The sequence below is a fragment of the Delphinapterus leucas genome, chromosome 15 (genome assembly GCF_059928025.1).
Source record: "Delphinapterus leucas isolate spDelLeu-1000000601 "Yukka" chromosome 15, BTC_Dleu_Yukka2, whole genome shotgun sequence".
Lineage (NCBI taxonomy): Eukaryota > Metazoa > Chordata > Mammalia > Artiodactyla > Monodontidae > Delphinapterus > Delphinapterus leucas.
The window spans coordinates 68,041,314-68,065,703 of record NC_143143.1 but is presented as its reverse complement, the minus strand read 5'-3'; the positions used below and the strand labels follow the sequence as shown (position 1 = coordinate 68,065,703).

General features: G+C 46.3%; 1 protein-coding gene across 2 annotated transcripts in view; it reads right to left on the bottom strand.

Moving 5' to 3' along the window:
• Positions 1 to 3,205: 3,205 nt before the first annotated feature.
• Positions 3,206 to 24,390, bottom strand: part of DHX35 (DEAH-box helicase 35) — a 73,667-nt gene continuing 52,482 nt past the window's right edge. The window contains exons 14-22 of one of the 2 annotated variants that reach the window (XM_022592412.3): positions 23,956 to 24,010; positions 20,882 to 20,977; positions 18,759 to 18,853; positions 17,043 to 17,120; positions 15,393 to 15,522; positions 11,755 to 11,836; positions 9,683 to 9,754; positions 8,394 to 8,505; positions 3,206 to 4,426 (exon numbers count right to left, since the gene is read on the bottom strand). In XM_022592412.3, coding sequence (XP_022448120.1) covers positions 4,382 to 4,426; positions 8,394 to 8,505; positions 9,683 to 9,754; positions 11,755 to 11,836; positions 15,393 to 15,522; positions 17,043 to 17,120; positions 18,759 to 18,853; positions 20,882 to 20,977; positions 23,956 to 24,010 — 765 coding nt within the window. In that variant the 3' untranslated portion in view covers positions 3,206 to 4,381. Of the gene's footprint in view, positions 8,506 to 9,682; positions 9,755 to 11,754; positions 11,837 to 15,392; positions 15,523 to 17,042; positions 17,121 to 18,758; positions 18,854 to 20,881; positions 20,978 to 23,955; positions 24,011 to 24,390 lie in introns of both variants that reach the window. The other variant, XM_089896894.1, reaches the window with a different exon arrangement.

The following is a 24,390-nucleotide window of genomic DNA, read 5'->3' as shown; positions in this document are numbered from 1 at the left end:
AGTGTCAGGGCAGGTACTAAGAAAACCCGACTGTACTTCAGAACTGAAAACAAAGCAAGTGGAAATGGAGAGAAAAAGGCTCAAAGGAACTAACTGAAGGCAGACTGGTAATTCCTTACCAGCCAAGTCCTGCCCCTGGAGGCCCTGGGGTCCAGGTGGAGTGGGCCAGAAGCAGGGTCCTGGCTGCCTTTGGATTATGTAATGTTCTCCCCATCAGTCTGGGGCCAGGGAAAATCCTGGCCAGGGCCTTTGTATTCAAAGCCACTGCCTAGACCATGGTCCATGGACAAGCCGTGGGCAGCAGCCCATGCTGGGCCTTCGCCTCGCTATGGAGATTCTGGGGCATTCTCCCCAGCGAGCCCCTCACCACCACACCAACTGCTTCGTGAATCTCCCAGCCTCTCTGGCTCACTCCCTGCCTTCAGCTGAGCCCACAAGTGAGGCTGAGGCCACACATGCCATAGGGCCAGGGAAAATGATGCCCTGGAATCTCTTTGGCAGGCAAGAAGACAGCCTGTTTGAGCAAGTTCCATACCACCCAAGAACACAGAAGGCAACATCCCTGTGATTCACCAGAGGTGCCAGAACATGCCCCTGGCTTGCCAGACAGAGCAGTGGCCGTGAAGATCCAGGGACAAGCCCTCTCCAGGACAGACTAGCTACTCGCCCCGAAGTGGCCGGCTTGAGTATGAAATGATTTGATTGGCTATTTCCAGTTCCAATGACAGGAAAAAACAGATTAAACAGATAGGAAATCCAGAGTTCCATCATCCTGTTTCAGCACAAGTTGGAAGGCTGAGGAAACATCCAGGTGATTCACTGGAGAGTGGGAAGTATCTGATCTTTATCTAAAGGTGAAGTAAGGGATCTGCGGGCTGGTGCTGCTGCCTTGAATCCTTCCAATTATATAAAGACAGGCAGTCCTCCTACTGCTCCAGAAGTTCACTTGCAATTCAGTTGCTTGGCAAGGCAGCCCATTTCCCCAGAGCTATGATGCTTGGTGCTGATGTTGCCAGCTGGCCCACACAGTCCACTTAGCCCACAATCCAGTGGTTCCTGGACTTGGAGATTTCATCAACCAGTTTTTGTTTTTATTTTGAATTGGTTTTTAATTGGGAGACTGATGTAAGATTGTTGATGTTTTATTTTTCCAAGGAAAACATCTTTTTAAACTACCATCTAATATCACCATCATTTTCTAAAAGAAAGAACATTTTCTAAAAGAAAGAACATTTTGGCACACACACACACACAAAACTAAAGGATGGGACGATTTTTTATATAGAATAACTTTAAGCTTTACGAAATGCTTATTATTACATTTGTCACTTGGAGAGGGCAGTCGGGAAAACTCATCGTGGGCCGACGTTGGTGCCCACCATCACAACCTGCCTGGAGTTGAATTCCAACCCCACTGATCAGAGCTTTCAGGGAACAGGCCAGTGGTCTTGGGGTGGATCCTGGTATAGGTTAGGGTACCACCTGTATAAAAACTGTCACTCAGGTCTGATGCTCCTCCTGACTGCCCAGCTGGTGGCTCACCTCCCTCCCTGGGTTGATGTCCTCATGACACCTGTCTCCTTTATCAGTGGTTCCCAATCCACCACATGACTAGAATCATCTGGACTGGAGCTTTTCCAACTGCAGACTCCCAGGTCCCACAGTCAGAGATCTGGTTCAATAGTTCCAGGATGGCATCTCTCGGTCATCCGAATTTAGGCACCTCAGACCTGTGCCGCACCACTCAACCCCACGAAATGAGTGACCAGAAGCCATCAGCACTGCGTCCTGAAAAACAGAGCTGGGAACAGGGACAGAAGGCAAGGGAACCCAGACTGAATGGAAGCACGTGGGCCACCAAGGGAAAACAGCGCTGGTCGCAGGCTGTGCTGATGCCAGCGCGTGGAGCTGGGGGACGGGGGGACTCTCCACGTTCATGGCCAAAGTGAAAGGCTCAAAGGGGAGGGGACAGACAGGGCAGCAGGACGTGAGCACAATCTGTATGTTCACAAGGGAAGGGTCTTGTGGGGAAGCTTCTTTTGGATGCTGCCTGGCTTCTAACTACCACCGTGGCCTCTGCAATCTCTCAACGCTGTCATCCTCGACCCCTGCCTCCGTGCTGGTCCCCTCACCCAGTCACTCGTCATCAAACGTCTCCACCCCCATCCCTGTGCCATGCACGCAGCCCAGGTGCTCAGCCAGCATCTGACGACTGTACTGAACTGGGCAGGAGCACGGGCTGGACCAGGGGCTTCTTGTGGCGGCTCCATCCAGCCCTCGGGGAGACCGGCTGCAAGAGAGAACCAGCGGAGTGTGAACAAGCACAGAAAGCGCCCATCTCTGCGCCTCCAGGACGCCACTCCCCTCCACCGTCCCACCCAAGCAGCTGGCTTCAGGAGGAGGACACTGCAGTACTGTGGAAATTTCACTAACAATATCTGAAAACCCATGTGGGGCTTGAGGGGACTCATTCTTGTCGAATGACTTGGGGACAAAGTCTTGTGAGCTTGCTAGGCCATCGGGCCCTGCTGGCCTCTCTCAGCCGGGCTGGGTCATTGCTCTCTGATGAGGTCACGTGGTCCTGCAGATACGCGTAAAGAAGGCCCTGGGCCAAAGCCATGATTTCGTGGTTGCAAGCCTCTGACGGTGATGGTTCCTCTCCACACACAAGGCTGCAACGTGAAACAGGGTACAAAGCTCAGAGGCGTGCCCTGGTGTGGGTACAGGGGCACAGGTGTGCTTGGGCTCAGGGATGCACAGGCAGAGGCGGCCAGTGACGCCGTGCTGGCTCCGGGCTGCACCCAGGACTGTTGTATTTGATCTCCTGTTTTGATCTGTGGTCTCACCCACCGGAGGATGTGGATTCTGCACCTTTTCCTCCTTCCACCCCAACAGAAGTTCTTTAGGATCAGCCCTGGTCCTAAATTCAGACTTCATAAAAGTATTTCTTTCTCCACAAGGATCCCAATCAGAAACTGGGAGGAATTAGCACTTCCTTGGGACTTCATCTAAACAACATCCCATGTTTGCTCTAACAAGCTCTGGAGGGCATTTGGTCACACGATCTTGTTTTATGGGGCTTCCTGTGGCCATGTGACCCCCCCACAGCTGCTGTGTGCCAAGCATCTGGTTTCTTAGCTAATGTCAAGCCCTCACTGGGAAGAATTAATTGGACCATCTTAAAATACAGACCACGAGAACGATGCATGGGAGGGAATACATTTACTTTAAGTATAAAGGTTTACTATTATTAACAAGTTATCACTATTATTTACATGTTTATAAAACAGAAATAAAAATGACATACACATTTGGCGCCAAAAGTGGCTCATCCACTAACATCAGTACAAAAATAAACTTTCGAGCTACGTGTTTTTAAAAGAAATGTCATTGAAACAGTAAGGGGAAAACAATCTGTATCGGTCATGGGTTGAAATGCAAACATCATCACAGCAAAGCAGCCCGGGGGACAATGACACCAGTGCCTGCTGGAAGAGCCCCTGCCCCCGTCTGGCATTCTCGCAAGAACCCAAGGAAACAAAAGGCAAACGTACAAGTTATGTTCCTGAGCTACAGAAGCTTAGAGCCTCTAAACTGTTGTGCATTTCGGCTACAGAGGATCCGGGCTGGGGTTTGAGCTTCACTGATGGCATCAGGACATGGCACCGTGCACGGAGGGGAAGCTTAAGCCCGCTTGTGAAGCAGAGAAACCCTGTGTTAACAAAGCACAGCACGCACGGGTCCTCTCTGTCAATCGCCAAGCCTCGCAAGTCTCCTGACCGCTGACAAATAGTGACATGGGCAGAGGGAAAACAGAAGCTGCTTGGTTTGGGGGCCCCTGTGCCTACCAGACACGCCCCTGGGTGATTCTGACAGAAATCCACCATGTTTCCAGGGTCTCAGGCCTTCACAGATACACGCTTGTTCACACCTGGCCGCGGCCCTCAGTGGTCAACGGAGCCGGGACCCCAGCAGGGAAAGCAAAGCCAGCCCAGCAAACCCTCTGCCCACCTCCACGTGGTGCTTCAGCCTGCGGCAGCCTGTTTTCCTCATTCCCCACAAAGCTGGGCCAGGACTGCATGCCTGGTGGCAGTGGCACGCTGGGCCAGGGAGGGTGCTGGGTGAGCAAAAAGCGCAGGCCTTCCAGCCCCCGAGAGGCAGGATGCCCTCCCGGGCACAAACTCCTCTGGGATCCCAGCGAGGAATGCAGGTGCTGAGGGGTGGGAAGGGGCTGTGAGCCGGCTGCAGCCCACTTAAGAGCCGATGAAGGGTCCACAGGAGCCGACACCAGCTCCCCAACCCTGGGGCGGTGTGGGGGGCGGGGGCGGCAGAGTGGAGGAGAGGGCACCAAGCAGCCCCTGCAGCGGCAGCCCAGCTCTGCTCACTGGTCCTGGACCTTGGCCCTCTTGGCTTTTAGGGACAGGTGCTACAAGAGAAGAGAAAACGTCATCGCTGGGGTCAGTCAGACAAAGAAAGCAGACTTCAACATGGTTCCCACGGAAGTGACCAAATCAAAGCTTCCATCTGGCCCACACATTCTCAGTAAATGCCCTGCCCCTCAGGCAATAGAGGAAAAAAGCCCAAGTGACCAACAAAGGAAACGGGCCTTCAGTAAGCCACACAGCCCGAGGTCAGGCCACCCTGGCTCAACCTGGGCCCCCGGGGCTCTGCGGGCAGCTGTCAGTGAGACGCATCTCTCCCTCCACCCCAGGCTCCACGGCCAGCACTGCAGCCCAATATCCGTGCTGCTCTGGGACCTGAGCTCGGGCCACAGATCACCTCGCGTTTCCTAGAATTTCTTGAGAACGGTCACGGGAAGGTCTTCTCCCCTTAGCAACAAAGAGGTCAGCCAACTAAAGTCAGGTACCTGAGCTCGAGGCCCTACTCTCATCGAGCCCTGCGCAAGAGTGGGGAAGACACACAGGAAAAGGACACTTCCTGGTGACACGTTTTTCTTTTAGAAATGTCACTCTCTACCAGTATAAATAACCCAGGAAGCATAACATTATAATCATGGGCATCAGATAATAGGACTGGGGGAGACGAGCATTCTTTACACTCTAAAGTAAAGCCAAAAGTGCTAGAAATCCTAAAATATGCATTTGAGGCAGGGAGTATAAACGGAAGATTTCAATAAAGGTCCTCTGTTCACCAACTGAGGTATCCCTGATACCCCCTTAATAATCATAAACCAACAACCAGGAGACATCCCAGATGTGCTGCCCTAACGTGCAGCAGGATTGTCACACGAGGAATCCCCAACCCGCCGACTGCCAGCAGAGCAGGCCCGCCAGCCCCAGCACGCTCGCACTCCGTGCCCAAACCCCATTTCTCAGTGCACCTACAGTGGCCTCAAGACAGCCAACCCCCTCGATGACAGAGAACTGCAGGCCCTGAAAGAATGCAGGTGCAAAAGACGATGAAGCACCCGACCAAGCACGACAGGACAGGTGGCCAAGTGAACAGGACACGGGGGTAAACGAGCTGCAAGAAGCCACACTTTCTAACCACTTATGCCCAAGAAAGGACCAGTATGGACTCTTGCAAAGGCCCTGGTGAAGGGGGATTTCCCTAGATGCCAAAGGTATCTCAGAATCAGGAGAAAAAATTTAAGGACTTGAAAGGCAAATCTCTGAAAAGGTCACCCTGTCCTTCCCCTCTCCAGCTGTGGATCTTCCTGAATTTCTCCAAATTCCCTCCTCTGTGCACTTCACCTGACGTGACCCCTCCCACTAATGGTAGACAACCACAGCCTTAGCTTGGGAATGGGGGGTGAGGTCATCATGCCTGTGGGACCATTTCTGGTGCTCATTTCTGAGGAGAATGTTGAGTATAAACAAAGCTGACTCTGGACCATTTCAGGCCTCTTTACAGGGTGAGGGCAACGCTCTGAAAAACAGTGTTAATGGAAAGTCACCAAAGATGCCAGGAACAGAGCCGGGGGGGATCTGTGGGCTGTGCATGGTTGCGAGGTGCTACACTATGCTCAACAAAGGACCATCCACCATACATGGGCGGCCACTGGAGAGCAGCAGGGCTCTTGGAGAAATCAATCCATTTTGGACAAGTTAATAACAGAAGTGCCTTTGGACTGTTTAGTTAGGGAGGGACCAAGTTTCTTGGGGTGTGGGAAGGGTTAGGGCCCTCGCCTGTAAAATGAGGTTGTCGACCTAGGTGATTTCTGAGGTCCTGGCCTCTCTAAAAATACTCTGATCACAGGCAGTCATCAGAGTGGAGCGGAGGAGCTGAAAAACAGGCATTTGGAGAAAAAAGACAAACTTGGCATTGTCATTTTCTCCAAAATTCTGGGGCAATCTGCTCTTTAACTTTGTGTTCGACCGAGAGAAACTGTCATTTTGACTCCGCTTCTAGGTTAATTCTGTTCTCCAAGAGTCTAACTGAACCTGAGGCCACTTCAGAACCTCCCTTCTCTAAGTGCCTGATTCCTGCTACTCTAACAAGCACCCTCACGGTGCACCCTTCTCCTTAGTCTCTCGTCTGCATTTCTAATGGCTGCTCTTGGACTTCTGAAGTCTGCTGCTTTCCACCTGAGTGGTTTGCAGGAAAAAGATTTTCTTTCATTTCAGGTTTCTTCTTATCAGCCCAGTACAGCAGAGACAACACACCTTGTTTTTCTCAGTCCCTGCAGTTGATCTCATTTCTAGCCGAAATATCTGGATGAGGATACGTGAAGAACGATGCAGGTTTTGGAAGGATTTTTTGCCATATTGTTTAAGATTTAAATATCGTAAGATTTTAAAAGGACAATTTCCCTTAACATTGCTGGAGGGAGAGGGATGTGAAGATCCTTCCATTTACAGGATCACAACTCAAATGTTTTGAAGGGTTGAGCAAGTGAAATAAACAAGTGAGGCAGGACCTGGAGAGAGTCACTCACCCACCACAGGCAGCCAGCCATTCCTCAGCCCCTGTGGATTGCTGCCAGGCAGTAACTCAGGCTCAGAAACTCAGCAAATTTAACATTTCCTTCAAGAGAATCTTGAAATCCATATTTAATGTGAAATCTGCCAATTTTAAAATATACCAATCAAGCCAAATTTTGGTTTGAAAACACGGTAGTCTGGTTACAGCCTTGATGAAGTAACAGGTTTTGGTTTCCCTTCTGTGGTAAACAATGGTGAAACTGGACAAAATATCTGGAGCAATCATTTTCAGGCACTGGGTAACAGCACAGGGCTGTAATCCTTGAGAGAAAGGAAACACTCGAGGTGAGCTTTATAGTCATCCCAGGTCTCTGCATGGTCCTCCAAACCTTGTCATAGGGAAGTGAACCCTAAATAGAGAACAGTGTAGCTGGGCAGAGGGAACACAGATCAGAGTTCAGAGCTGCTGAGCCAGCTGGAATCTGCAGGACAGGCCATCAGAAAGGAGGAGTTCCAGAACCCTACATAGAGCTACCACCCTTAAGTCTCTGGCTGAAAGCTAAGCTGCACATGTGAAGGCCAAGGTTCCATAAGGCTGGCAGAGACTACTTACTGGGGAGTTGCGACCTGATGTGGAGATTTGGAGGTTTGTACAGTGCTGGAGACACTGGAGCTCTGACCAGCCAGAGTGCAAAGGCCTCAATGAACATCCTAGGCATTCAGTTGAGGCATCAAAAAGCCCATGTCTTAGGAGTAGGGCTACTCTAGACCTGCCTGAAAAAGACTAAAATCAGGCCTTGGTGGAATTAAACTGATCTGCCAGTACTGTCTACTAGGAAAAAACTCAATATTCTATAAAAACAACAAAACCAACTTTTCACAACAAAGCACCTATAATGTCCAGCATACAACAACAAATTACTAGACAAGAGAAGCAGGAAAATGTGACCCATAACGAGGTAGAAAAACAGTCTAAAAGCAAAATAGATCAGAGATGACAAAGATGCTGAATTAATGCGCATGTCTGCCGTGGAAGAAGAGCATATACTATATACACAGCGATGCCGGCGCTCAGCATCTCCCACCATGTGTTTAAACCGCCTCGGGTTTAAGCTTGCACATGTGTTCACCATCCTGGCGAGGCGATCCTCATCAGAAAATATTTGTGCTGCTTCCTGTGAACACAGTCCAGTGTGACAGAACTTCTTTGGAAATGGTTTAGAAGAGCAGAGGGAGAGAGAAATAGCTGAAGATACATTCTCTTTTTTCATCGTGTAAGTTGGAGGGATTTATGTTTAAATGCACTTCACCACGAGCAATCGTACGGTGCTTTCACCCAGAACGGTCTGGGACCATGCACGGTAATGGCCTTTCACCCTATGTACCATTGTGGGGTGGGGGGAGGGGACAGCAAGTTTAGGACATTAAACTGGAAAATAAATGTGTATTTAAAAGTACAAAGAGGCAGGTAACAGGTGGTTCTGGGGGACAGGCTCGGTTCATTCCTACCGTTCCTTGTTGATAAAAGTGAGGAGCCAGCTCCAATAACCAAGCAGATTCAATGGCGGTCACATCTCTCATGTAATACTTGGAGGTCTGGATAACTTCATTGTAGATAACCCTGAAACAAGAAGAAAACATGAGCTAATTTCCTGTATCTTATGATGAGAGTCAGAACCACAACAATTAGAGATGACGAGTTTTCTCCCCTGACTTTTAACGCGTTTCTATCTATTCTGTGCACCAGGCACCATATTAAACAAATGCATTCATGCTGCTCACTTAAGCCTCATGACCTGAGTGGTGGGTACCAGTGTGTCCATTTTACAGAGGAGACGCCAAGTCCTACGTGACTTCCAGGACATCTCAGTTATCAGCACAGGACCCTCTGGATCCTTATGCTGAACTCTGAACTCTGAACAGAACTCTGAACAGAGCCTAATGTATTAGAAAATGCAGAAATAGAAGCAAAGGCTCACTGATTCTGAAAGGAGCTGGGAATTAACTGTAAAGAGACACAAGGGAACTTTCTAGAGAGATGGAAGTATTCTATATCTTACTAGGAGTATGGGTTACGTGGGCAACACAATTGTCAATACTCTTCCAATCTATATAAATTATACTTCTATTAAAAAAGGTTTGCCTGAGGCTGAGGTAACAGACACCAAAGAGCCAAGAAGGTAATTTAAATTTCAGGAGTGCATATATTAATATAGATATCAGTTTCCAGGGACTCCCCTGGTGGTCCAGTAGTTAAAGACTCCGCACTTCCACTGCAGGTGGCATGGGTTCAATCCCTGGTCGGGGAACTAAGATCCTGCATGCCACGCCGTATGGCCAAAAAAAAAAAGATATCAGTTTCCAGAGCAAGTATTATCTCCTCCCTGAAGCAGCCAGCCCTGACTCTCTGGCACATGAAGTGCCAACCTCAGCCACCTATCAAATACACCCCTCTATCAAAGCCTTTCTCCCCAGGTACTGGAACCCATCTGTGTCTGTCAGGCTGTGGGCTGGGACCTGAACTGCTCTCTGCACAACTGTGCCCAGCGCAAGGACAGAGCACCTCGTCCGTGGGTGAACATGAATGTCTGCTGAGTGGATGAGTGAGCAGAGGAATAAGACCACTGGCTTAAAGGGATCCTTGATAGAGCAGAAATTCTATAGCCGATCACGGTAGAACAAAGTCAGCAAACGTGTACTGGGCGCCTGTACTCCAGGCGCTGGGGACCCAGAGACGAACAAGAACTAGGCCTTGCCTTCAACACGCTTACGAGGCAGAGGAGCAGGAGGGGGCTTACCAGCGGGGCGGCTTCTCTGCATAGAGGACCGATGCAGGGTGGATGTGCAATTCATGATCGTCACGGATGGTCCTTGGGAAGCAGAACAATTTTGTCTCAAGTACATTTTAAACACTTACAGCAAGACCTTCCCACAGACGCGTTTAACGTCATCAAAAATGCATGCAGGTTGTACTTCACACAAACAAAACTATTCTCTCCATCTTTTCTTGTGCCCTTTATGATCCCTCCCCCGCTGTCACTCTAGAAATCAAGAATAAATCACATAAAAAAGGGAGAAGAAAAGCAACACGTGGGCATTCAAAAAAATAACCGAGAAATACATTGCTCTGCCTATGTTTATCTTCTGTAGGTTCTCTTTCAAAATTTTCCTTGAGGACAGAAATAATATATACGATTACGTCTATAAACTTTTCTATTAAACAAGGTTAAATAGTAAAGATAAATAGTAAAGACTGTCTAATGGGGGAGACTATAATAGGAGAAAAAAAGAAAGCTCAATATTGGACTATCCACCTCTCTGAGATAATACTTCAAATTCCAACTCAGGCTTCATTCAATTTAATTCAAAAAATATTTACCACGCACACAACTATTGGTAAGAGGAGCTCACAAGAGAACCTTAATGGATCAGGATGCTGCTGCCCAAACCATAATTACAGAGCGCTCCTGTGGGTGCCAGGGACCTATGTGCCAGGCAAGTGCCTCAAGGCCATGAGCCAGCTCATCTCTGGCACTGAAATAAAGCCAGCGCCTGGGGTCCTGGCTGTCCTATCAGATGACTGCCACTGAACTTTGTCTCAAAGGGACCAACCACCACGAAGCCTATTATGTAGCCTGTATTTTTGTTGAGGACACTGGTGAAAGAATTCTGTAAATGCTAGTAGAAATTGCTAATTAATACTCCTGAGGAGAGCGGGCCAATCAAATGACAACAAAATAACGGCACTCAATGGAGACGATCACAGGCCTCTCCAGAGCTGCCTCAAACAGGGACCACTCACCAGTGGGAGGGGGAGCTCATACAATGGACAACAGAATCATGATACTGATAGGCTAGACTACTTGGCCTGGAGTAACAAACAGAACACACTAGAGACAAAAGTAAAGTGCTATACTGAGGATCAAACAGTCAGCTACTAGGATACTAGATGGAGGAGACCTGGCTGCCAAAAAAAAAACAAAGAAGCCCAGCGCAACACCGGGCTCATTAACAAAGCCCAGTGTCCAGGACGGGACATCATGGTGACTGCAGGATCACAGGACTGTCATATGTTCTGAGGGGAAAAAGCTAATGACAATATATGGAGGAAATCCAAAGACAAGCTGGGGAGAAAGCCTTTTGACTGCTCCCTTATTAAAGAAGAGATTGTCATGATCACTGCGCTTTAAACCGGCTACAATGAAGTTATGAGACTAAAACGAGCTCAGAAAAGACGGACTAAAAATAACAATTCAAAGAACTGGAATGATTCAGTTAGAGAAAAGAGGCCTAAACTATGTGTTAGCTTTTACCACATTTGAATATACTAGAGGTTATCGGAGGGCATCAATGCTCAGTGATTTTTCTATGCCTAGAAAATGGAACTGGAAGAGACAGGCTGAAGTCTGTAGCAGTGGGAGGGGTGGCCAGCACATGAAGAAACACTTGCCCACATTCAAATGCGGCCACTATCTATCTGGGTAGCTGCAGATCTCTAAAAACATCAGGAACTGCCCAAGGGCAAAAGTAACTTCTCTAGGAAAGATCATCTTCAACGGTTCCCTCTGGTCCTATTATTCTCTGATTAGAATGGAAATATTACCAGCTTCCAGACTTGTGACTGTCATCCTCCTACAACATGTAGATGGGCTGAGTATTTGAGAATCATTTCCATAAAGTTAAGACATTTCACTTAAAGCTATACAGCTAACCTCAATGCATCTTTAGAAAGAGGCATGATACAAATAAAGAAAAATGATTTCATTTCTCTACTTTCCCTGCATGTCACCTTGCTATGGGGTTTGGATTATTTTTAAGATTTCAATGCCTTAAGTGACTTCACAAATGACTTCACAAAATATCATCTTACCTATAAGCTCCAGTAGAATGAAACCTCGCGGCATTTGCAAAGAATCCGGAAACAATGCACCTCAGAACCGGATCTGGATCACCTACACAAGGTAGCAAACAGAGCGATGGATGAGACTTCTTCTGCCCTATGCTCTGTGTGCTCAGGCCTGTGCCGTGAGGCCCATCCCAGGCTGCTTCGAGCTACCTCGCAACCATCTCCTGGACGGGTCCCAGCCCCACGCTTCCCAGTGCTGGACACCTGCCCTGGCACCATCTATGGAGGTCCCCACCCTGCCACAATGGCTGCTGAGGGAAATACGCTGGACTGTTCCCTTAACCTGGGGCCCCCAACCCCTCCCCGGGCCACAGACGACAAGACCAAGGCTGAGCACCAGAACCTACAGAGCACTCCACAGGCTGGCCAGTGACCTCGGAACTCCCTTTTAGGAGCGCATTTTGCAGGAATGATGTTCCTTCCATAAGACACAACCTGGGACACTAACACTACAATATTATTTCTGTGATTATAGCTACAGTTTGTAATTCTTCAAAATTTTCAAACATCTCATTTTAATTGGTGGCTGTGTTGCTACAGTAAACATCTTCCAAGGATAAAGCCTGCCCATTTATTAGATGATTTCCACAGGATATATCCATATTATTGTGCAAAATGATAATGTCATCTATATGGCTTATGATATATATTTCATCAATTCTAAGACCCATTCTTTTTTACACTTTAACTCACTGAAATCAGGACAGCAATTGTATTATAATTGGCAGCACTTTTTTCTTTCTTTATGATACATAAAATAATGGTGTGTCTTACAAATGATGGTGTCTTGGATCCAATAAAATATAGTACATTGGTAAATAGGTTCCCAAAAGGTGGTATAATTTACAAAGCCATCAACAATGTATGAGAATGTCGGTTTCGCTGCATTCCTACCAGCAATGCTCTAGCAAAAAGGTACCCCTTTTTTTTTCACTGTTTGCTTTCTTTAACATCTAGAAGTTTTAAATTTGCATGTAATTTATTGAATTTCCATGATTTTCTCTATTGTTCTTCAGCACAGAACTGATAAATCTCAAATCTACATTTCTAACCACAATTTGATCCTAGATTCAGTCCCTTCTCTCCAATCGCCCAAAAGAAATTTCTATGTAGAACGTGCATTGTTATCAGGACGATATCACTTCCAAGGGGTGAAAATGGGCTCCTGAGGGCAGGGCAGTAGGGATCGTAGACATTACAATGATCGTGGCCCTCCAGAGCTCAACCTCACCTTACAAAATCTTATTCCTTAGTATTTAATTTCTCTCTTTAGGAAGAGCTGAAAGTCAATGTAACTTTTCTCCTGGGTGAGGGGTTCGATAGGGACAGAGTAAAGGAACAAAGGAGGTGATTAAATGGTTAATCCTACTAGGGGATTGTAAGTAGAGAAAAAGTATGGGAGACCCCTGTAAGTTAAAGATCACTCAAGAAGGCAGGTCTGCTTAACCACAAAACCAAGCCAGCTTGCTTAGCAACAAAACCGTGCAAGAGAAGCATGAGACATGCCCCGAAACAAGAAAACAATGGTGGAAGGAGACCCACATCCTGCCCAGAGAGCTCGGTACGATAGTGAGTCCTAGGACATGCTTCTTTGCGCACACTAAAAACAAAAATGTAAGCACAGGTGACATTATACTGAAACCTGAGATGATTTACCCTATTTTAGTATATGTTACCGCCTTTTTGCTCATTTCCACTGCGCCATGACAGTCCCAGTTCCACCATGTAGGGACAAAACTCCCTCACCCGACGTGGAGGAGGAGCTGGTGATGGAAGCCTGACGTCTACTCAAGAATGAGGAAGAAGGTGGTCTTCTCCCCCTCCCCACTTTTCCTTTGATTATAATACTGTAGCCCACTAAGTTCTCGGCGTGTCAGCCTCTCGCCCGCCTGCCTGTAAGCCTCACAAGCGTCCTATTCTAATGAATCACTTCTTATCATGTTGCCTCTCACTGAATTCTTTCTGCGCTGGGACATAAAGAACTGGCGCTCCTCAGAGCCCGCCAAGGCACATTTCTGCTGTTTCAGGTTGACAATGAGAAACAGGTTAAGAAACAAAGATGCAGATGCACGTTGTCCTCTACCTGCTGGGCGACAGGTGCTTGACCGGCTTCTCCCCAATTAGTTGCCCCTGTGAGCTTCCTGTTTCTATTGATGACACCAACTCTACCCAACCACCCAGGTTTCAACTCTTCCCTCTCTTGTGAGCTTGGTCATCCATTGGTACTCTCTGAGCATCTTATAGGCTCCTCTCTCCCAGCACTTGTCTCCACAGTCCTCCCTACCTAGCAAGCCCTTTGCCACTGGTTTCTAATTCAACCAGTAAACTCAACTGGACTTCCGCCACCACTCGTGGCCCACTGTGAGGCCTCCCAGGCCAGAGCCCCAACCTGGATTCCTTCTTCCCTGCATTCCTACTAGAGCCCCCATTGCTGTCCGCCATGATCACTCAAACGTCAACTCCTGTAGCTTCTAAGACGACTGATAATCTCATACTGCAGTAGTGGGTCTCTGTAGGAATCTCTCCCTTCACTGCACTGTTTCCTGAGAGTAAGAACCACGTCTTCCTCATCATGTAATGAGTCGCTCTTAATATAAAGGCAAAATAAAGCTCTGGAATAAAACTGCCTGAGTTCTGATTCCACCGTACACTCACTGCGTGAGACCTTCGTGCAGCAAGTCACGCGTCTCCTGAGCCCACTTTTATCATCTGTAGAATGGGGATAACAGCAGCTCATGTTTCCCTGGAGTGTTGTGAGCACTAAATGAATTCACATATGAAAACACTCACAACACTGCCAGGCCTACTACAGGCGCTTCAGAAATGTTAGTGAGCGCTAGTGGTGTTGGGAGTGCAGTTGAGGGCCTGGCACCCAGGAGGTGCTCGAAAGACAATTGCTGAATGGCTGAGCAGACACATCACCCCCTCAGAAGTCTGAGCCACACAGACCTGGCTTCGCTGGTTACCAGCTGTGTTGTCCTGAACTTAAATTAACTTCTCCCTGGGGCCTAACAACTCCTCTGTAAAATAAGGATAACATCATCCACACCTCAGAGTAGGAGATTAAGTAGAGAATATTAAGTAGAACCCCTGCCATGGTGGAACCTAGTGTGTCCTCAGTAGTCACTGTCACTACTAGAGGCCAGAAACTGTGTCTTACACAACACTTCCATCTTACCCCAGTGCCTGCCTAGGCTAAACACACGGCACTTGCTTTAGCAATACCTGTAACTGAAAATAAAATGCAGTTTATGTGGAATGGCCATAAATGTTGTCCACTTAAAAGTCATTTTTCTTGCAAAGCCTACATGGGATAATTAACCATGTCATGTACAATGATGTGACTGTTAATGATTCTTAAGTGTTATCAGGGCTTGTTAAATTTTTTCCCAAGAATGGCCCTCAGAAATAAAAATGGACCTCCTTGGGGGAAAATATGCTACTTTCACATGCAGCTTCTCACCAGCACAATTCAAAACATGAAGCCGGTGTGGGTCCAGAGTGCACAGTGCTGCCTCACGCCAGCCCGGCCAACAGCTCCAAGAATGCAGCTACGCAGAGCAGAGGGAGGGGCGCCACTGGCGGTGGCAGTGTATTCTTACCTTCACTGGATTTCTTGGGCACTTGAAACTTGACAAGAAGCTTTTTCAATTGCTCCCTCACCGTCACGGCTCTGACGAGGCCCTTGTAATTCAGGAAATGCTCCTGACACCACAGGGAGTTCTTACTGTGCTACAGGACAACCCAGATGGAAGGACAGTGAGAAGAGCACAGGAAAGTTCTCAACTGAGGCTACGTGGTGGAGGTCATTCATCTCTCTGCCCCCGTTTGCTTACTCAATGGGACAAGATCTTCAGATCATAACGGGCCCTTGTTTGCCCCATCTCTCTAAACAGACGTTGACCACCGTGCTCACCACCTGACTGCTCTCCGATCTCACTCTCTGTGCTAAAGGGCAAGTGAGAACTTAGTGACAAGCAGAATTGTTTTTAATCTTAAATACCCACGGGAATGGCCAACTATCAGACAGAACCCCTTCCCTGCAGTTCTTTGCAAATCAACATCCCCTCTCTGGCAGGCTTGAATTTATCACTTTGACAACAGGCAAGTAATACAACACTTGCCAATTTAGAAATAATTTGCAAATTACTATTATTCAATCCCCAAAGTATGATTTTTCTATCAACAGTACTTAGTTTTGTTCTATATTCTGAAGTATGATCATTATATCCTAAATTATTGCTGTGGGAATGTACCTCTGAAATTATAAGCCAGGGAGGAAGGTGTTTTTACGTAAGAAAATATAATTCAAAGAGCACTTTCCCAGAAGGCAACTACAGAATAATGCACTGTAGCCCTGGACCCGCTTTCTACTGGTAGAGGAAGCTGGAAATGGTGCACTGTTTTTGCACAAACGAATTTTAAGCGACTTAATCCACAATTAATAATCTCAATAAGAGATTCGGTTTTCTGAAAACTGTTCATTAACTAAATAATCTCGCTTCAAATCTCTGGGAAAACAAACACTTAGTATTTCTCCCCTTCTAAAAGAAATTATTTAAGAAGTAAAGACGAGATACTGAATATCTGAAATGTCTCATTTCCCCCTTAACATCCTCTCCTTTATATAAGAAGTTTATATATTGTTTTCTTTTCTCATTGCTTTCATCATCATTAGATCTCTCTTTTTAGCGTTTTTTAGTGAGGACTTTAAGCTGTATTATTTGCTCCTAGTTTTACAGACTATTAAGAACAACAAAAATTACCATCACCGTGGCTAAATCTGGGTAGGGTATGTAAGTATATGTGGATCCCCGACTAAATGTCTTCTCACAGCTTGTCTGGCAGCTGGAGGAGTGGTGGCTGTGTGAAATCTCAAATTCACGTAGACAGCGTTGAAGATTCAAAACCACAAGTTACTCTCAGCCTCATTTATTTGCAGAAAATATATCAGAACTTCCTATTCAAATGTCGGACAGTGTTGTCCAGGAACATGGGGTGGGTGTGAGACGGAGTGAGGAAAGGGTGAGCCAAGGAAGGCCGAGCCTCTGACCCACTGCTGGGGGCCAGATCGCTATGCAGGGGAAGCAAGAAGCCATCACGGATTAGAAGTTCTGGCAGTAATCTAATAGGAAAATAGAGGCCTGTTGGCCGTTCTTTTATAAACTACACTTCCGGAATCCTTGCGCCCCTAGATCACTTCCAGTGGACAGGTGCATGGAGGGGGCCTTCTGAGTGACAGCTGTGCTTACCTTGATGAATGCTTCATACACATTGAGCATGGTAAGATGATCACCCTCTTCCACAGCAAATTTTCGGTGCACTCGAATCTGGAGAGAATAAACGCAATGTTTAGAAGCTGACTCTTCTAAGCCTCTTGTCCTGGAGGCAACATTACACGATGAATAGCTCATGGCTTGTTGAGTCAGAAAGACCTGGTTTGCACCCATCCTGATGCTGCCGTTTCCTCAAAGACCTCAGATTGGTCACTTAACCTTTCTCAGCCTCCATTTCCTTATCTAGAAAATTGGAATATTAAACTTGTGTATCAAGACTGCTATGGGATTAAGATAATCCACCATAAAGTACCTGGCACAGGTGTTAGATAAATATTAGTGATCTTGTCCCTCTCCTCCTCTATCCAGTCAATATCTTCTCTTTCAGAAGAACTCCCAGCCCCTGAGAGAAGGTAAGCGAAGGGCAAGGGGCCGGCTGTCTGGAGCATGGAAGACACTCTATATTCCTAAGCCACCACGAGCTGCGCAATCCTTTCAGACCCAGTCCCTAAGTTTTTCTTTCTGTGAGATCCTGGGCAATGCCATCTGCTCCCATGGGTTCAAGGAATGGCGTATCCAATATATATACAAGTATACAAATACACTTATTGACTTCAGAATTTGCTCCTTGTATCAAATACCACATAATTCACCTTCCTTCCATTCACTCAGTAACAGATATTTCCTGAGCACCTACTATAGGCCAGGCACTGTTCTATGCATTTGGGATCTAACAGTGAATACGACAGTGGTGGGAGAAAAATGACAAACAGGATAAATAAGCAAAATATATAGTATGGTAGGTGGTAAGAACAGCTAGAGGAGAGAAATAAAGCAGGGGCAGGGGATGGAGACGGGAGGGGTATATGTTGCAATTTTAGACACAGTGCTTAGAACTTCACTTTCCTCGTCTTGAAAATGAATTTGCCTGTCCTGAGGTAGGATTGTTAAAAAGGCTAATAGAAAAGCAAACAAACAGCAGAACCATCCAGGCACGAAAACTTCGTAACCTGCAGCTATGCAACTGTCAGGGAAGATGGTAACGGTCCATAAGGAAGTTTCTCTCCTCCCTGCTACATTCAGCCCTCTGCTTCTGCTTCTTGACTCTTCCAGCAGGAACTGGTGCTGAGCTCATCTTGGGCCTCCCTCCATCAGGACGCCTCACTTCCCCGGTGCTCTTCAACAGTGTAATTTCTCCTTCAGTCTTTCCAGCATTCACCCTTCCAGTTGTCATAGATGCCTGGGCCTTTGGGAGGACCCTGTCAGCAGCCTGACTTGCCCAGCCTGCTGTGCCCCAGCACTGACTCCTTAGATCACTAACGTGCCCACCAAGGTTGCTCTCAGAGTAGCCTTTAAAGAAAAAACAAACTTCCCTTAGGAAGTCAGTAGGACAGTGGTTAAGATTTGGGGCTTTGGACTGTGAAAGGCAACTTCCATCAATTCTGGCTGTGCAACCGTGCATAAGTTATCTAACTTTTCTGTGCCTCCGTCTCTAAAACTGATGATAGTAGTACCTCCCCCCCAGGTCCACGGTGAAGATAAAATGACATGACGCACGTAAAATGTTTGGCACAATGTCAGGCACACAGTTAACCCTCAAAACATAAGCTGCTCTGTCACCAGCAGTTCCTGGGCAGTTTTAACAAAAGAAAGCCCAAAGTGAGCAAGACTCGAATGAACAGTTGGACTTACAGCCTGAGACTTCTGGTTTGAGGGGACCACAAAGACATTCTGGATCTGCATCATGGCGGCAATGCTTAGAATTTCCTGAGAACAGCCAAAATTTCCTATAAACCAAAAAGCATGTCTGATTTCAAACATACGGTATGTCAGTGAGAAGATGTTTTCTGACATTTTCCTTACACCACATTGTAAACTAAGATCATCTATTTACACGTAGCTTGATTTTTAAAGCTTGTAACATATAAACACTTCACCCTGCCAAATGGGATGTCCTATACACGGTCCAGATGGAAGGAGGCCTGGAAGGACCCCACTCCGCGGTGGCCACACCGAGGGACTCTGCTGTGAGGCTCAATGGGGGCCAGCTTGGCCCTATCACTAGGGCGGGTCAGCTCCACACCTGCTCCCTACTCAGGGTGGACACCTAGAATCCTGGCAGAAAGCCTGAGAGGGAGAGGGGGCTGGGAATACTGGGGCTGTGTCCCTCGTGCTGTCCCTCTGCTCCTGGACCCTTCTAAGGTGGCCTCCCTCTCGGCAGGGCTCATTTCAGCCGGCAATCCCGAGGCATAACCAGACCAGGGAAGCACGCTGTGGGCTGCTGCTGCTGCCACCTGGACACGGAGTCTGCGGCAATCAGCCCCCCGGGGCATCAGACAGAGAGCGCGAACGGTGCCGCATGCTCCCCGCAGCTTCTGGCCTCGTGAGTGACCTACTTCCCCAGCCCCAAGCTTAGAGTCCTGCTTCTCAGTGTAAGCCTGATTGCTCCAAAACACAATTACAGCTAACTTTCACCATGCTTAGTCTGACATGCAGCTTTGTCTGTTGCCAGTGAATATAAAGTTAGACAAAAGCAAGAAACAATGAGTATTTCCCTTCTCTAGGCTACTGAGGGGTGGGGAGCACAGGGAAGTGTGTGCCAAACCATAGTCTCTAGAGCAGCGGTCCCCAACCTTTTTGGCACCAGGGACAAGTTCATGGAAGGCAATTTTCCACGGACCGGGGAGGGGCACGGGACGGCTCAATGCGAGCGATGGGCTGCGGCAGATGAAGCTTCGCTCGCTCGCCGCGCTCACCTCCTGCTGTGTGGCGCCGTTCCTAACTGGCCTCAGACGGGTACCAGTCCGTGGCCCGGGGGTTGGGGACCCCTGCTCTAGATGATTTTGACTTCTAAGTATTAGAAGATCTCCAGGTTACACACTTTTATCCCTTAACTCATATTCTCACAAAAATCTGAAGGTGTCGGAGAAGCTGGGACCCTTGTGCCTTGGCGGTGGGAACACAAAATGGTGCAGCCACTGCGGAAGACGGTGCAGTGGTTCCTCAGAAAATTAAACATAGAATTATCAGATGATCCAGCAATTCCACTCTAAGTATACACCTCAAAGAAGTGAAAGCAGGGACTCAAACACATACTTGCACACCCATGTTCATAGCAGCATTATTCACAATAGTCAAAAGGTGGCGGCTCCCTGGGTGTCCACCAACAGATGAATGGTCTATCCATACAATGGAATATTATTCAGCCTTTAAAAAGAAATTTTGACACATGCTACAACATAAATGAACCTTGAAGACATTATTATACCAAGTGAAAAAGTCAGTCACAAAAGGACAAATACTGTATGATTCTACTTCTGTGAGGTTCCTAGAATAGTCAAATTTCATAGAGACAGAAGGCAGAACGGTGGCTGCTGGGGCTGGGGGAGGACAGAATGGGGAGTTAGTGCTCAATGGGTACAGAGTTCCAGTTTGAAAAAAATGAAGAAGTTCCAGAGACAGATGGTGGTGGTGGCTGAACAGTAACGTGAATGTACTTAATGCTACGGAACTGTACACTCTAAAATGATTAACATGGTAAATTTTATGTTCTGTATGTTATACCACAAATTTTTTTAAATCCCTGTTAAAAACAAATCAGGTGTCAGTACTAGACCCACAGGAAACAAACAGAAGTGTTTACTGAGTTAATGACGACTGACCTTGAATCACGAGTTAGCCACATGCCCCAAACCTTAGCTGAAAGCTCCTTCACTACTCAAAATGTATTGTGCTCTCCTCCCCAGGGTGCACAGAATTTGGGAAACAACTCCCAGACAAAATAAAATCATTGAGGACTGTTGGTCTCCACCTACCTGATTCAAGCAGCATTTTTGCAAACATGGGATTCAAAGGAAACTCTGCTATCCTCATGCCAAGTGGCTCAGTTAGGCGACAGTCTTTGTCCAGCCCTGCCGTAAGAACAGCAACAAAAAGCAGAAGGCATGTACCATGGTGCTGGAAGATGCAGTTGTTGGGAGAATAAAAGATGATGTATGCTAAACAAAGGTATCCAACCTCAACCTGACCCAGAGTGCTGTTACAATAAAAGAAGAAAAGAGTTCCTCAGCGCTCTTGAATGCTCAATTTTGAAAAACTGATCCTTCTGATGGCCTCTATGCAATGACTTAATTATAAGGAAATGGCCTCACAGCCTCCTCCTGCCCCCACCCTCCCCTGGTCCCACTCCTCCCCAGAGACTGCTCTTTCCAAGGGACCGACAACCAGACAGTGCCAAACACAAAGGGCACTTTCCTTAGGGTCCCCAGCAGCCTTTGACTCTGCTGACCACAGCTCCTTGGAAACACTCCTCCCCAGTTTCCATGATTCCCCACTCCCCTGCTTCTCTGCCACCTCTCCTGCTGTTTTCTCTGCATCACCTCTGGACCTTTTTCCATGGCCAGTTTCTGAGAGGCCACAGATGTCCCAGGCCTCTCAGAAATTTGGGAGCAATTACAAGGCTGATGACTATGAGTCTAAACACATGCCCGGCTCTCTCTTTGGTGCCAACACCAGAGCTGTTTATCCAACTGCCTCCTGGGCTGTTTGCTGAACTGGGCTGACTCCTTCAATTCCTCACATCCCTCCTTGCCTCTTTAGCAATAGCCAATTTTCAGGTAGTGGATTCCCAAGATAGAGACTCTCGTTTTACTATGGTTTAGACTATTCCCAAGATGGAGCATTAAAACACCTGCTGCAGACCTCAGGGCAAGACAGAAAAGGTCATTTCTCTTCTGTTCCCATATAATCATCTCTTTGAAGGTGATAATTCAGCTTATAAATAAATTTAAGTTGGGTGTTCCCCTCTACCTTTTCCAGCTTAGTTAGATCAGTGAAGACATTTAAAATATTTTAAATTTCATTCTGTTTGGGGGAAAATCAGTCCAAATGAAAAACTTCTAAATAGTGGATATTCTCTCATACACATTTCAGATTATCCCAGGAGACTTTGCTTTCAAGTTCCTATCACATGCTTGAGAACAGAGGATGGAAACCTTTTCTGGCATATGCTCACTCAGGGCTGATGTGATATAGACCCTAAAGGCCTTTTAAATCATTGACGATTTTTTTAAATCAATAGTTGGCTATTCCTTCACAGGAAGGTATCATAAATATAATGAAGATGGACCCCTACCTCACCCTATACAAAAAATTAACTCAAAATGGATCACAGACCTACTAAACATAAGAACTGAAACTATAAAAACTCCTCAAAGAAAACCTAGGAGGAATCTTCATGCCCAAGGATTAGGAAATGATTTCTTAGGTAAGACACCAAAAGCACAAGCAATGAAAGAAAAAATACATAAACTGAACCACATAAAAACTTAAAACTTTTGTATTACCAACAATACCATCAAGAAAGTGAAAAGCCAACCCACAGAATGGGAGGAATATTTACAATCACAGATCTGATAAGAAATGTGTATCCAGTATATATAAAGAACTCCTCCAACTCGATAATAAAAAGACAACACCCCAAGTAAAAATGAACAAAGGATTTGAATAGACATTTCTCCAAAAAAGATATACAAATAACCAATAAGCACAAGAAAAAGTACTCAGCATCATCAGTCGTTAGGGAAATACAAACCAAAATGGCGAGACACCACTTCATACCCACCAGGATGGCTACAGTACATAAAACAGATAACAACAAGCATCGGCAACCCGTCATTACGTGGAGAAACTGGAACCCTCACACACTGCTGGCAGAAGGTTCACCAAAAACTTGTACGTGGATACTTACAGCAGTATTATTTATATTAGTCAAAAAGGGGAAACAATCTAAATGTTCATCAACTGATAAATGAATAAGAATAATAAGTGGTATATCGATACAATGGAATATTATTCAGCAATGAAAAGAAATGAAGTATCAATATTGCTACAACATAGATAACTCTTGAAAACATCATGCTGAATGAAAAAAGCCAATCACAAAAGACCACATACTATGTGATTCCATTTATATGAAATGTCCAGAATAGGCAAATCTATAGAGATAGGACGTATATTAGCGGTTGCCTAGGCTGGGATGGGGGAGACGGAATGGGGAGGGAGGACTATTGGGTTCAGGGTTTCTTTTTTGGGTGATGAAAATGTTCTAAATATTCTAAACTTGTAGTGATGGTTGCACAACCCTGTAAATATACTAAAAAGCACTGAACTGTACATTTTAAATGGGTAAATTTTACAGCATATGAATTATACTTCAATAAAGACGTTGAGAACCAAAAAAAAAAAAGAGAGAAAGAAAGAATCTCAAAACCTCCACTGAAATTTAATACTGAACTGGATATTATATTCACCTGAGGCAACATTCACAGAAAAGACACAAACTTCCTGAAGAGGTGAATTCAGGCCACAGTTTTCTCTATCTTAAGGTAAATACCACATTTTCAAACAAGAGAATAGAAGTTCCTCCATAACATGGTGTTTCATTGCCCAAACAATACCACAGCCTGGTATTCTACCCAATTCTCCACAGGGAACTCCAGGAGTGGAAGGAAGGGGAGTTAGGGAGAGAACACAGAGCCAGATTTCAGAATGGGGTTGAGCGACAGAGGAAAAGGCCCAGAAAGGTAACATGTGAAATACTGGTAGAGAATCTTCCAGATGTCTCTTGGAAGTGTAGCTGTGGCGATGGTTATTAATAGCTTCTGACGTACTGACACAGGCTTTATAAATTCATTGTCACGACTGGACTTCATTAATCACGGCCCCACCTTCTAATTTGGATGAGCTTACGTGTCACTAAGAGGACCATACATATAGGGAGAATCAATCCCAGCCTTGAAGATACTAAGAGCCCTAGCGTGAATACAACCTAACTAATATCACATATTAATAAACAGATAAGAAAACACAGAATAAGAGACAGGCATACCTCCCAGAGCATAGAGTAACTCCAACGCCTGAACCATCGACTGTGCTGGAGGGGGCTGTAAAAAACATAAAAACCCTCCTAAGTTAACTTCATCAGGTAACAGCCATAATAATGTGCTCAATCCACTCTTCTCTCTAACATGCCCGAGACTTCCCAACCGCCACGCTTCTACTCTTGAAATGTCCTTCCTCTCCCTCTCAGCACCCTTAGTACTATTTGGTCTTTAATCTCAGCTTAGCTAAACATTTCCTTTGAAGCTTTCCCTCATGCTCCCCTCCATCAGAAGCGATGGGTTCTTACCTTGAACTACCTCTTTTCTTTCCCTAAACTTTCATCAAACATTTCTAATTTTTACTTCGTGTCTCAGCCTTCTAAGAAGCCCCATGATACTGCAGTATTGGTGGATGATTCATCTTTGCATCACCCACAGCCCTG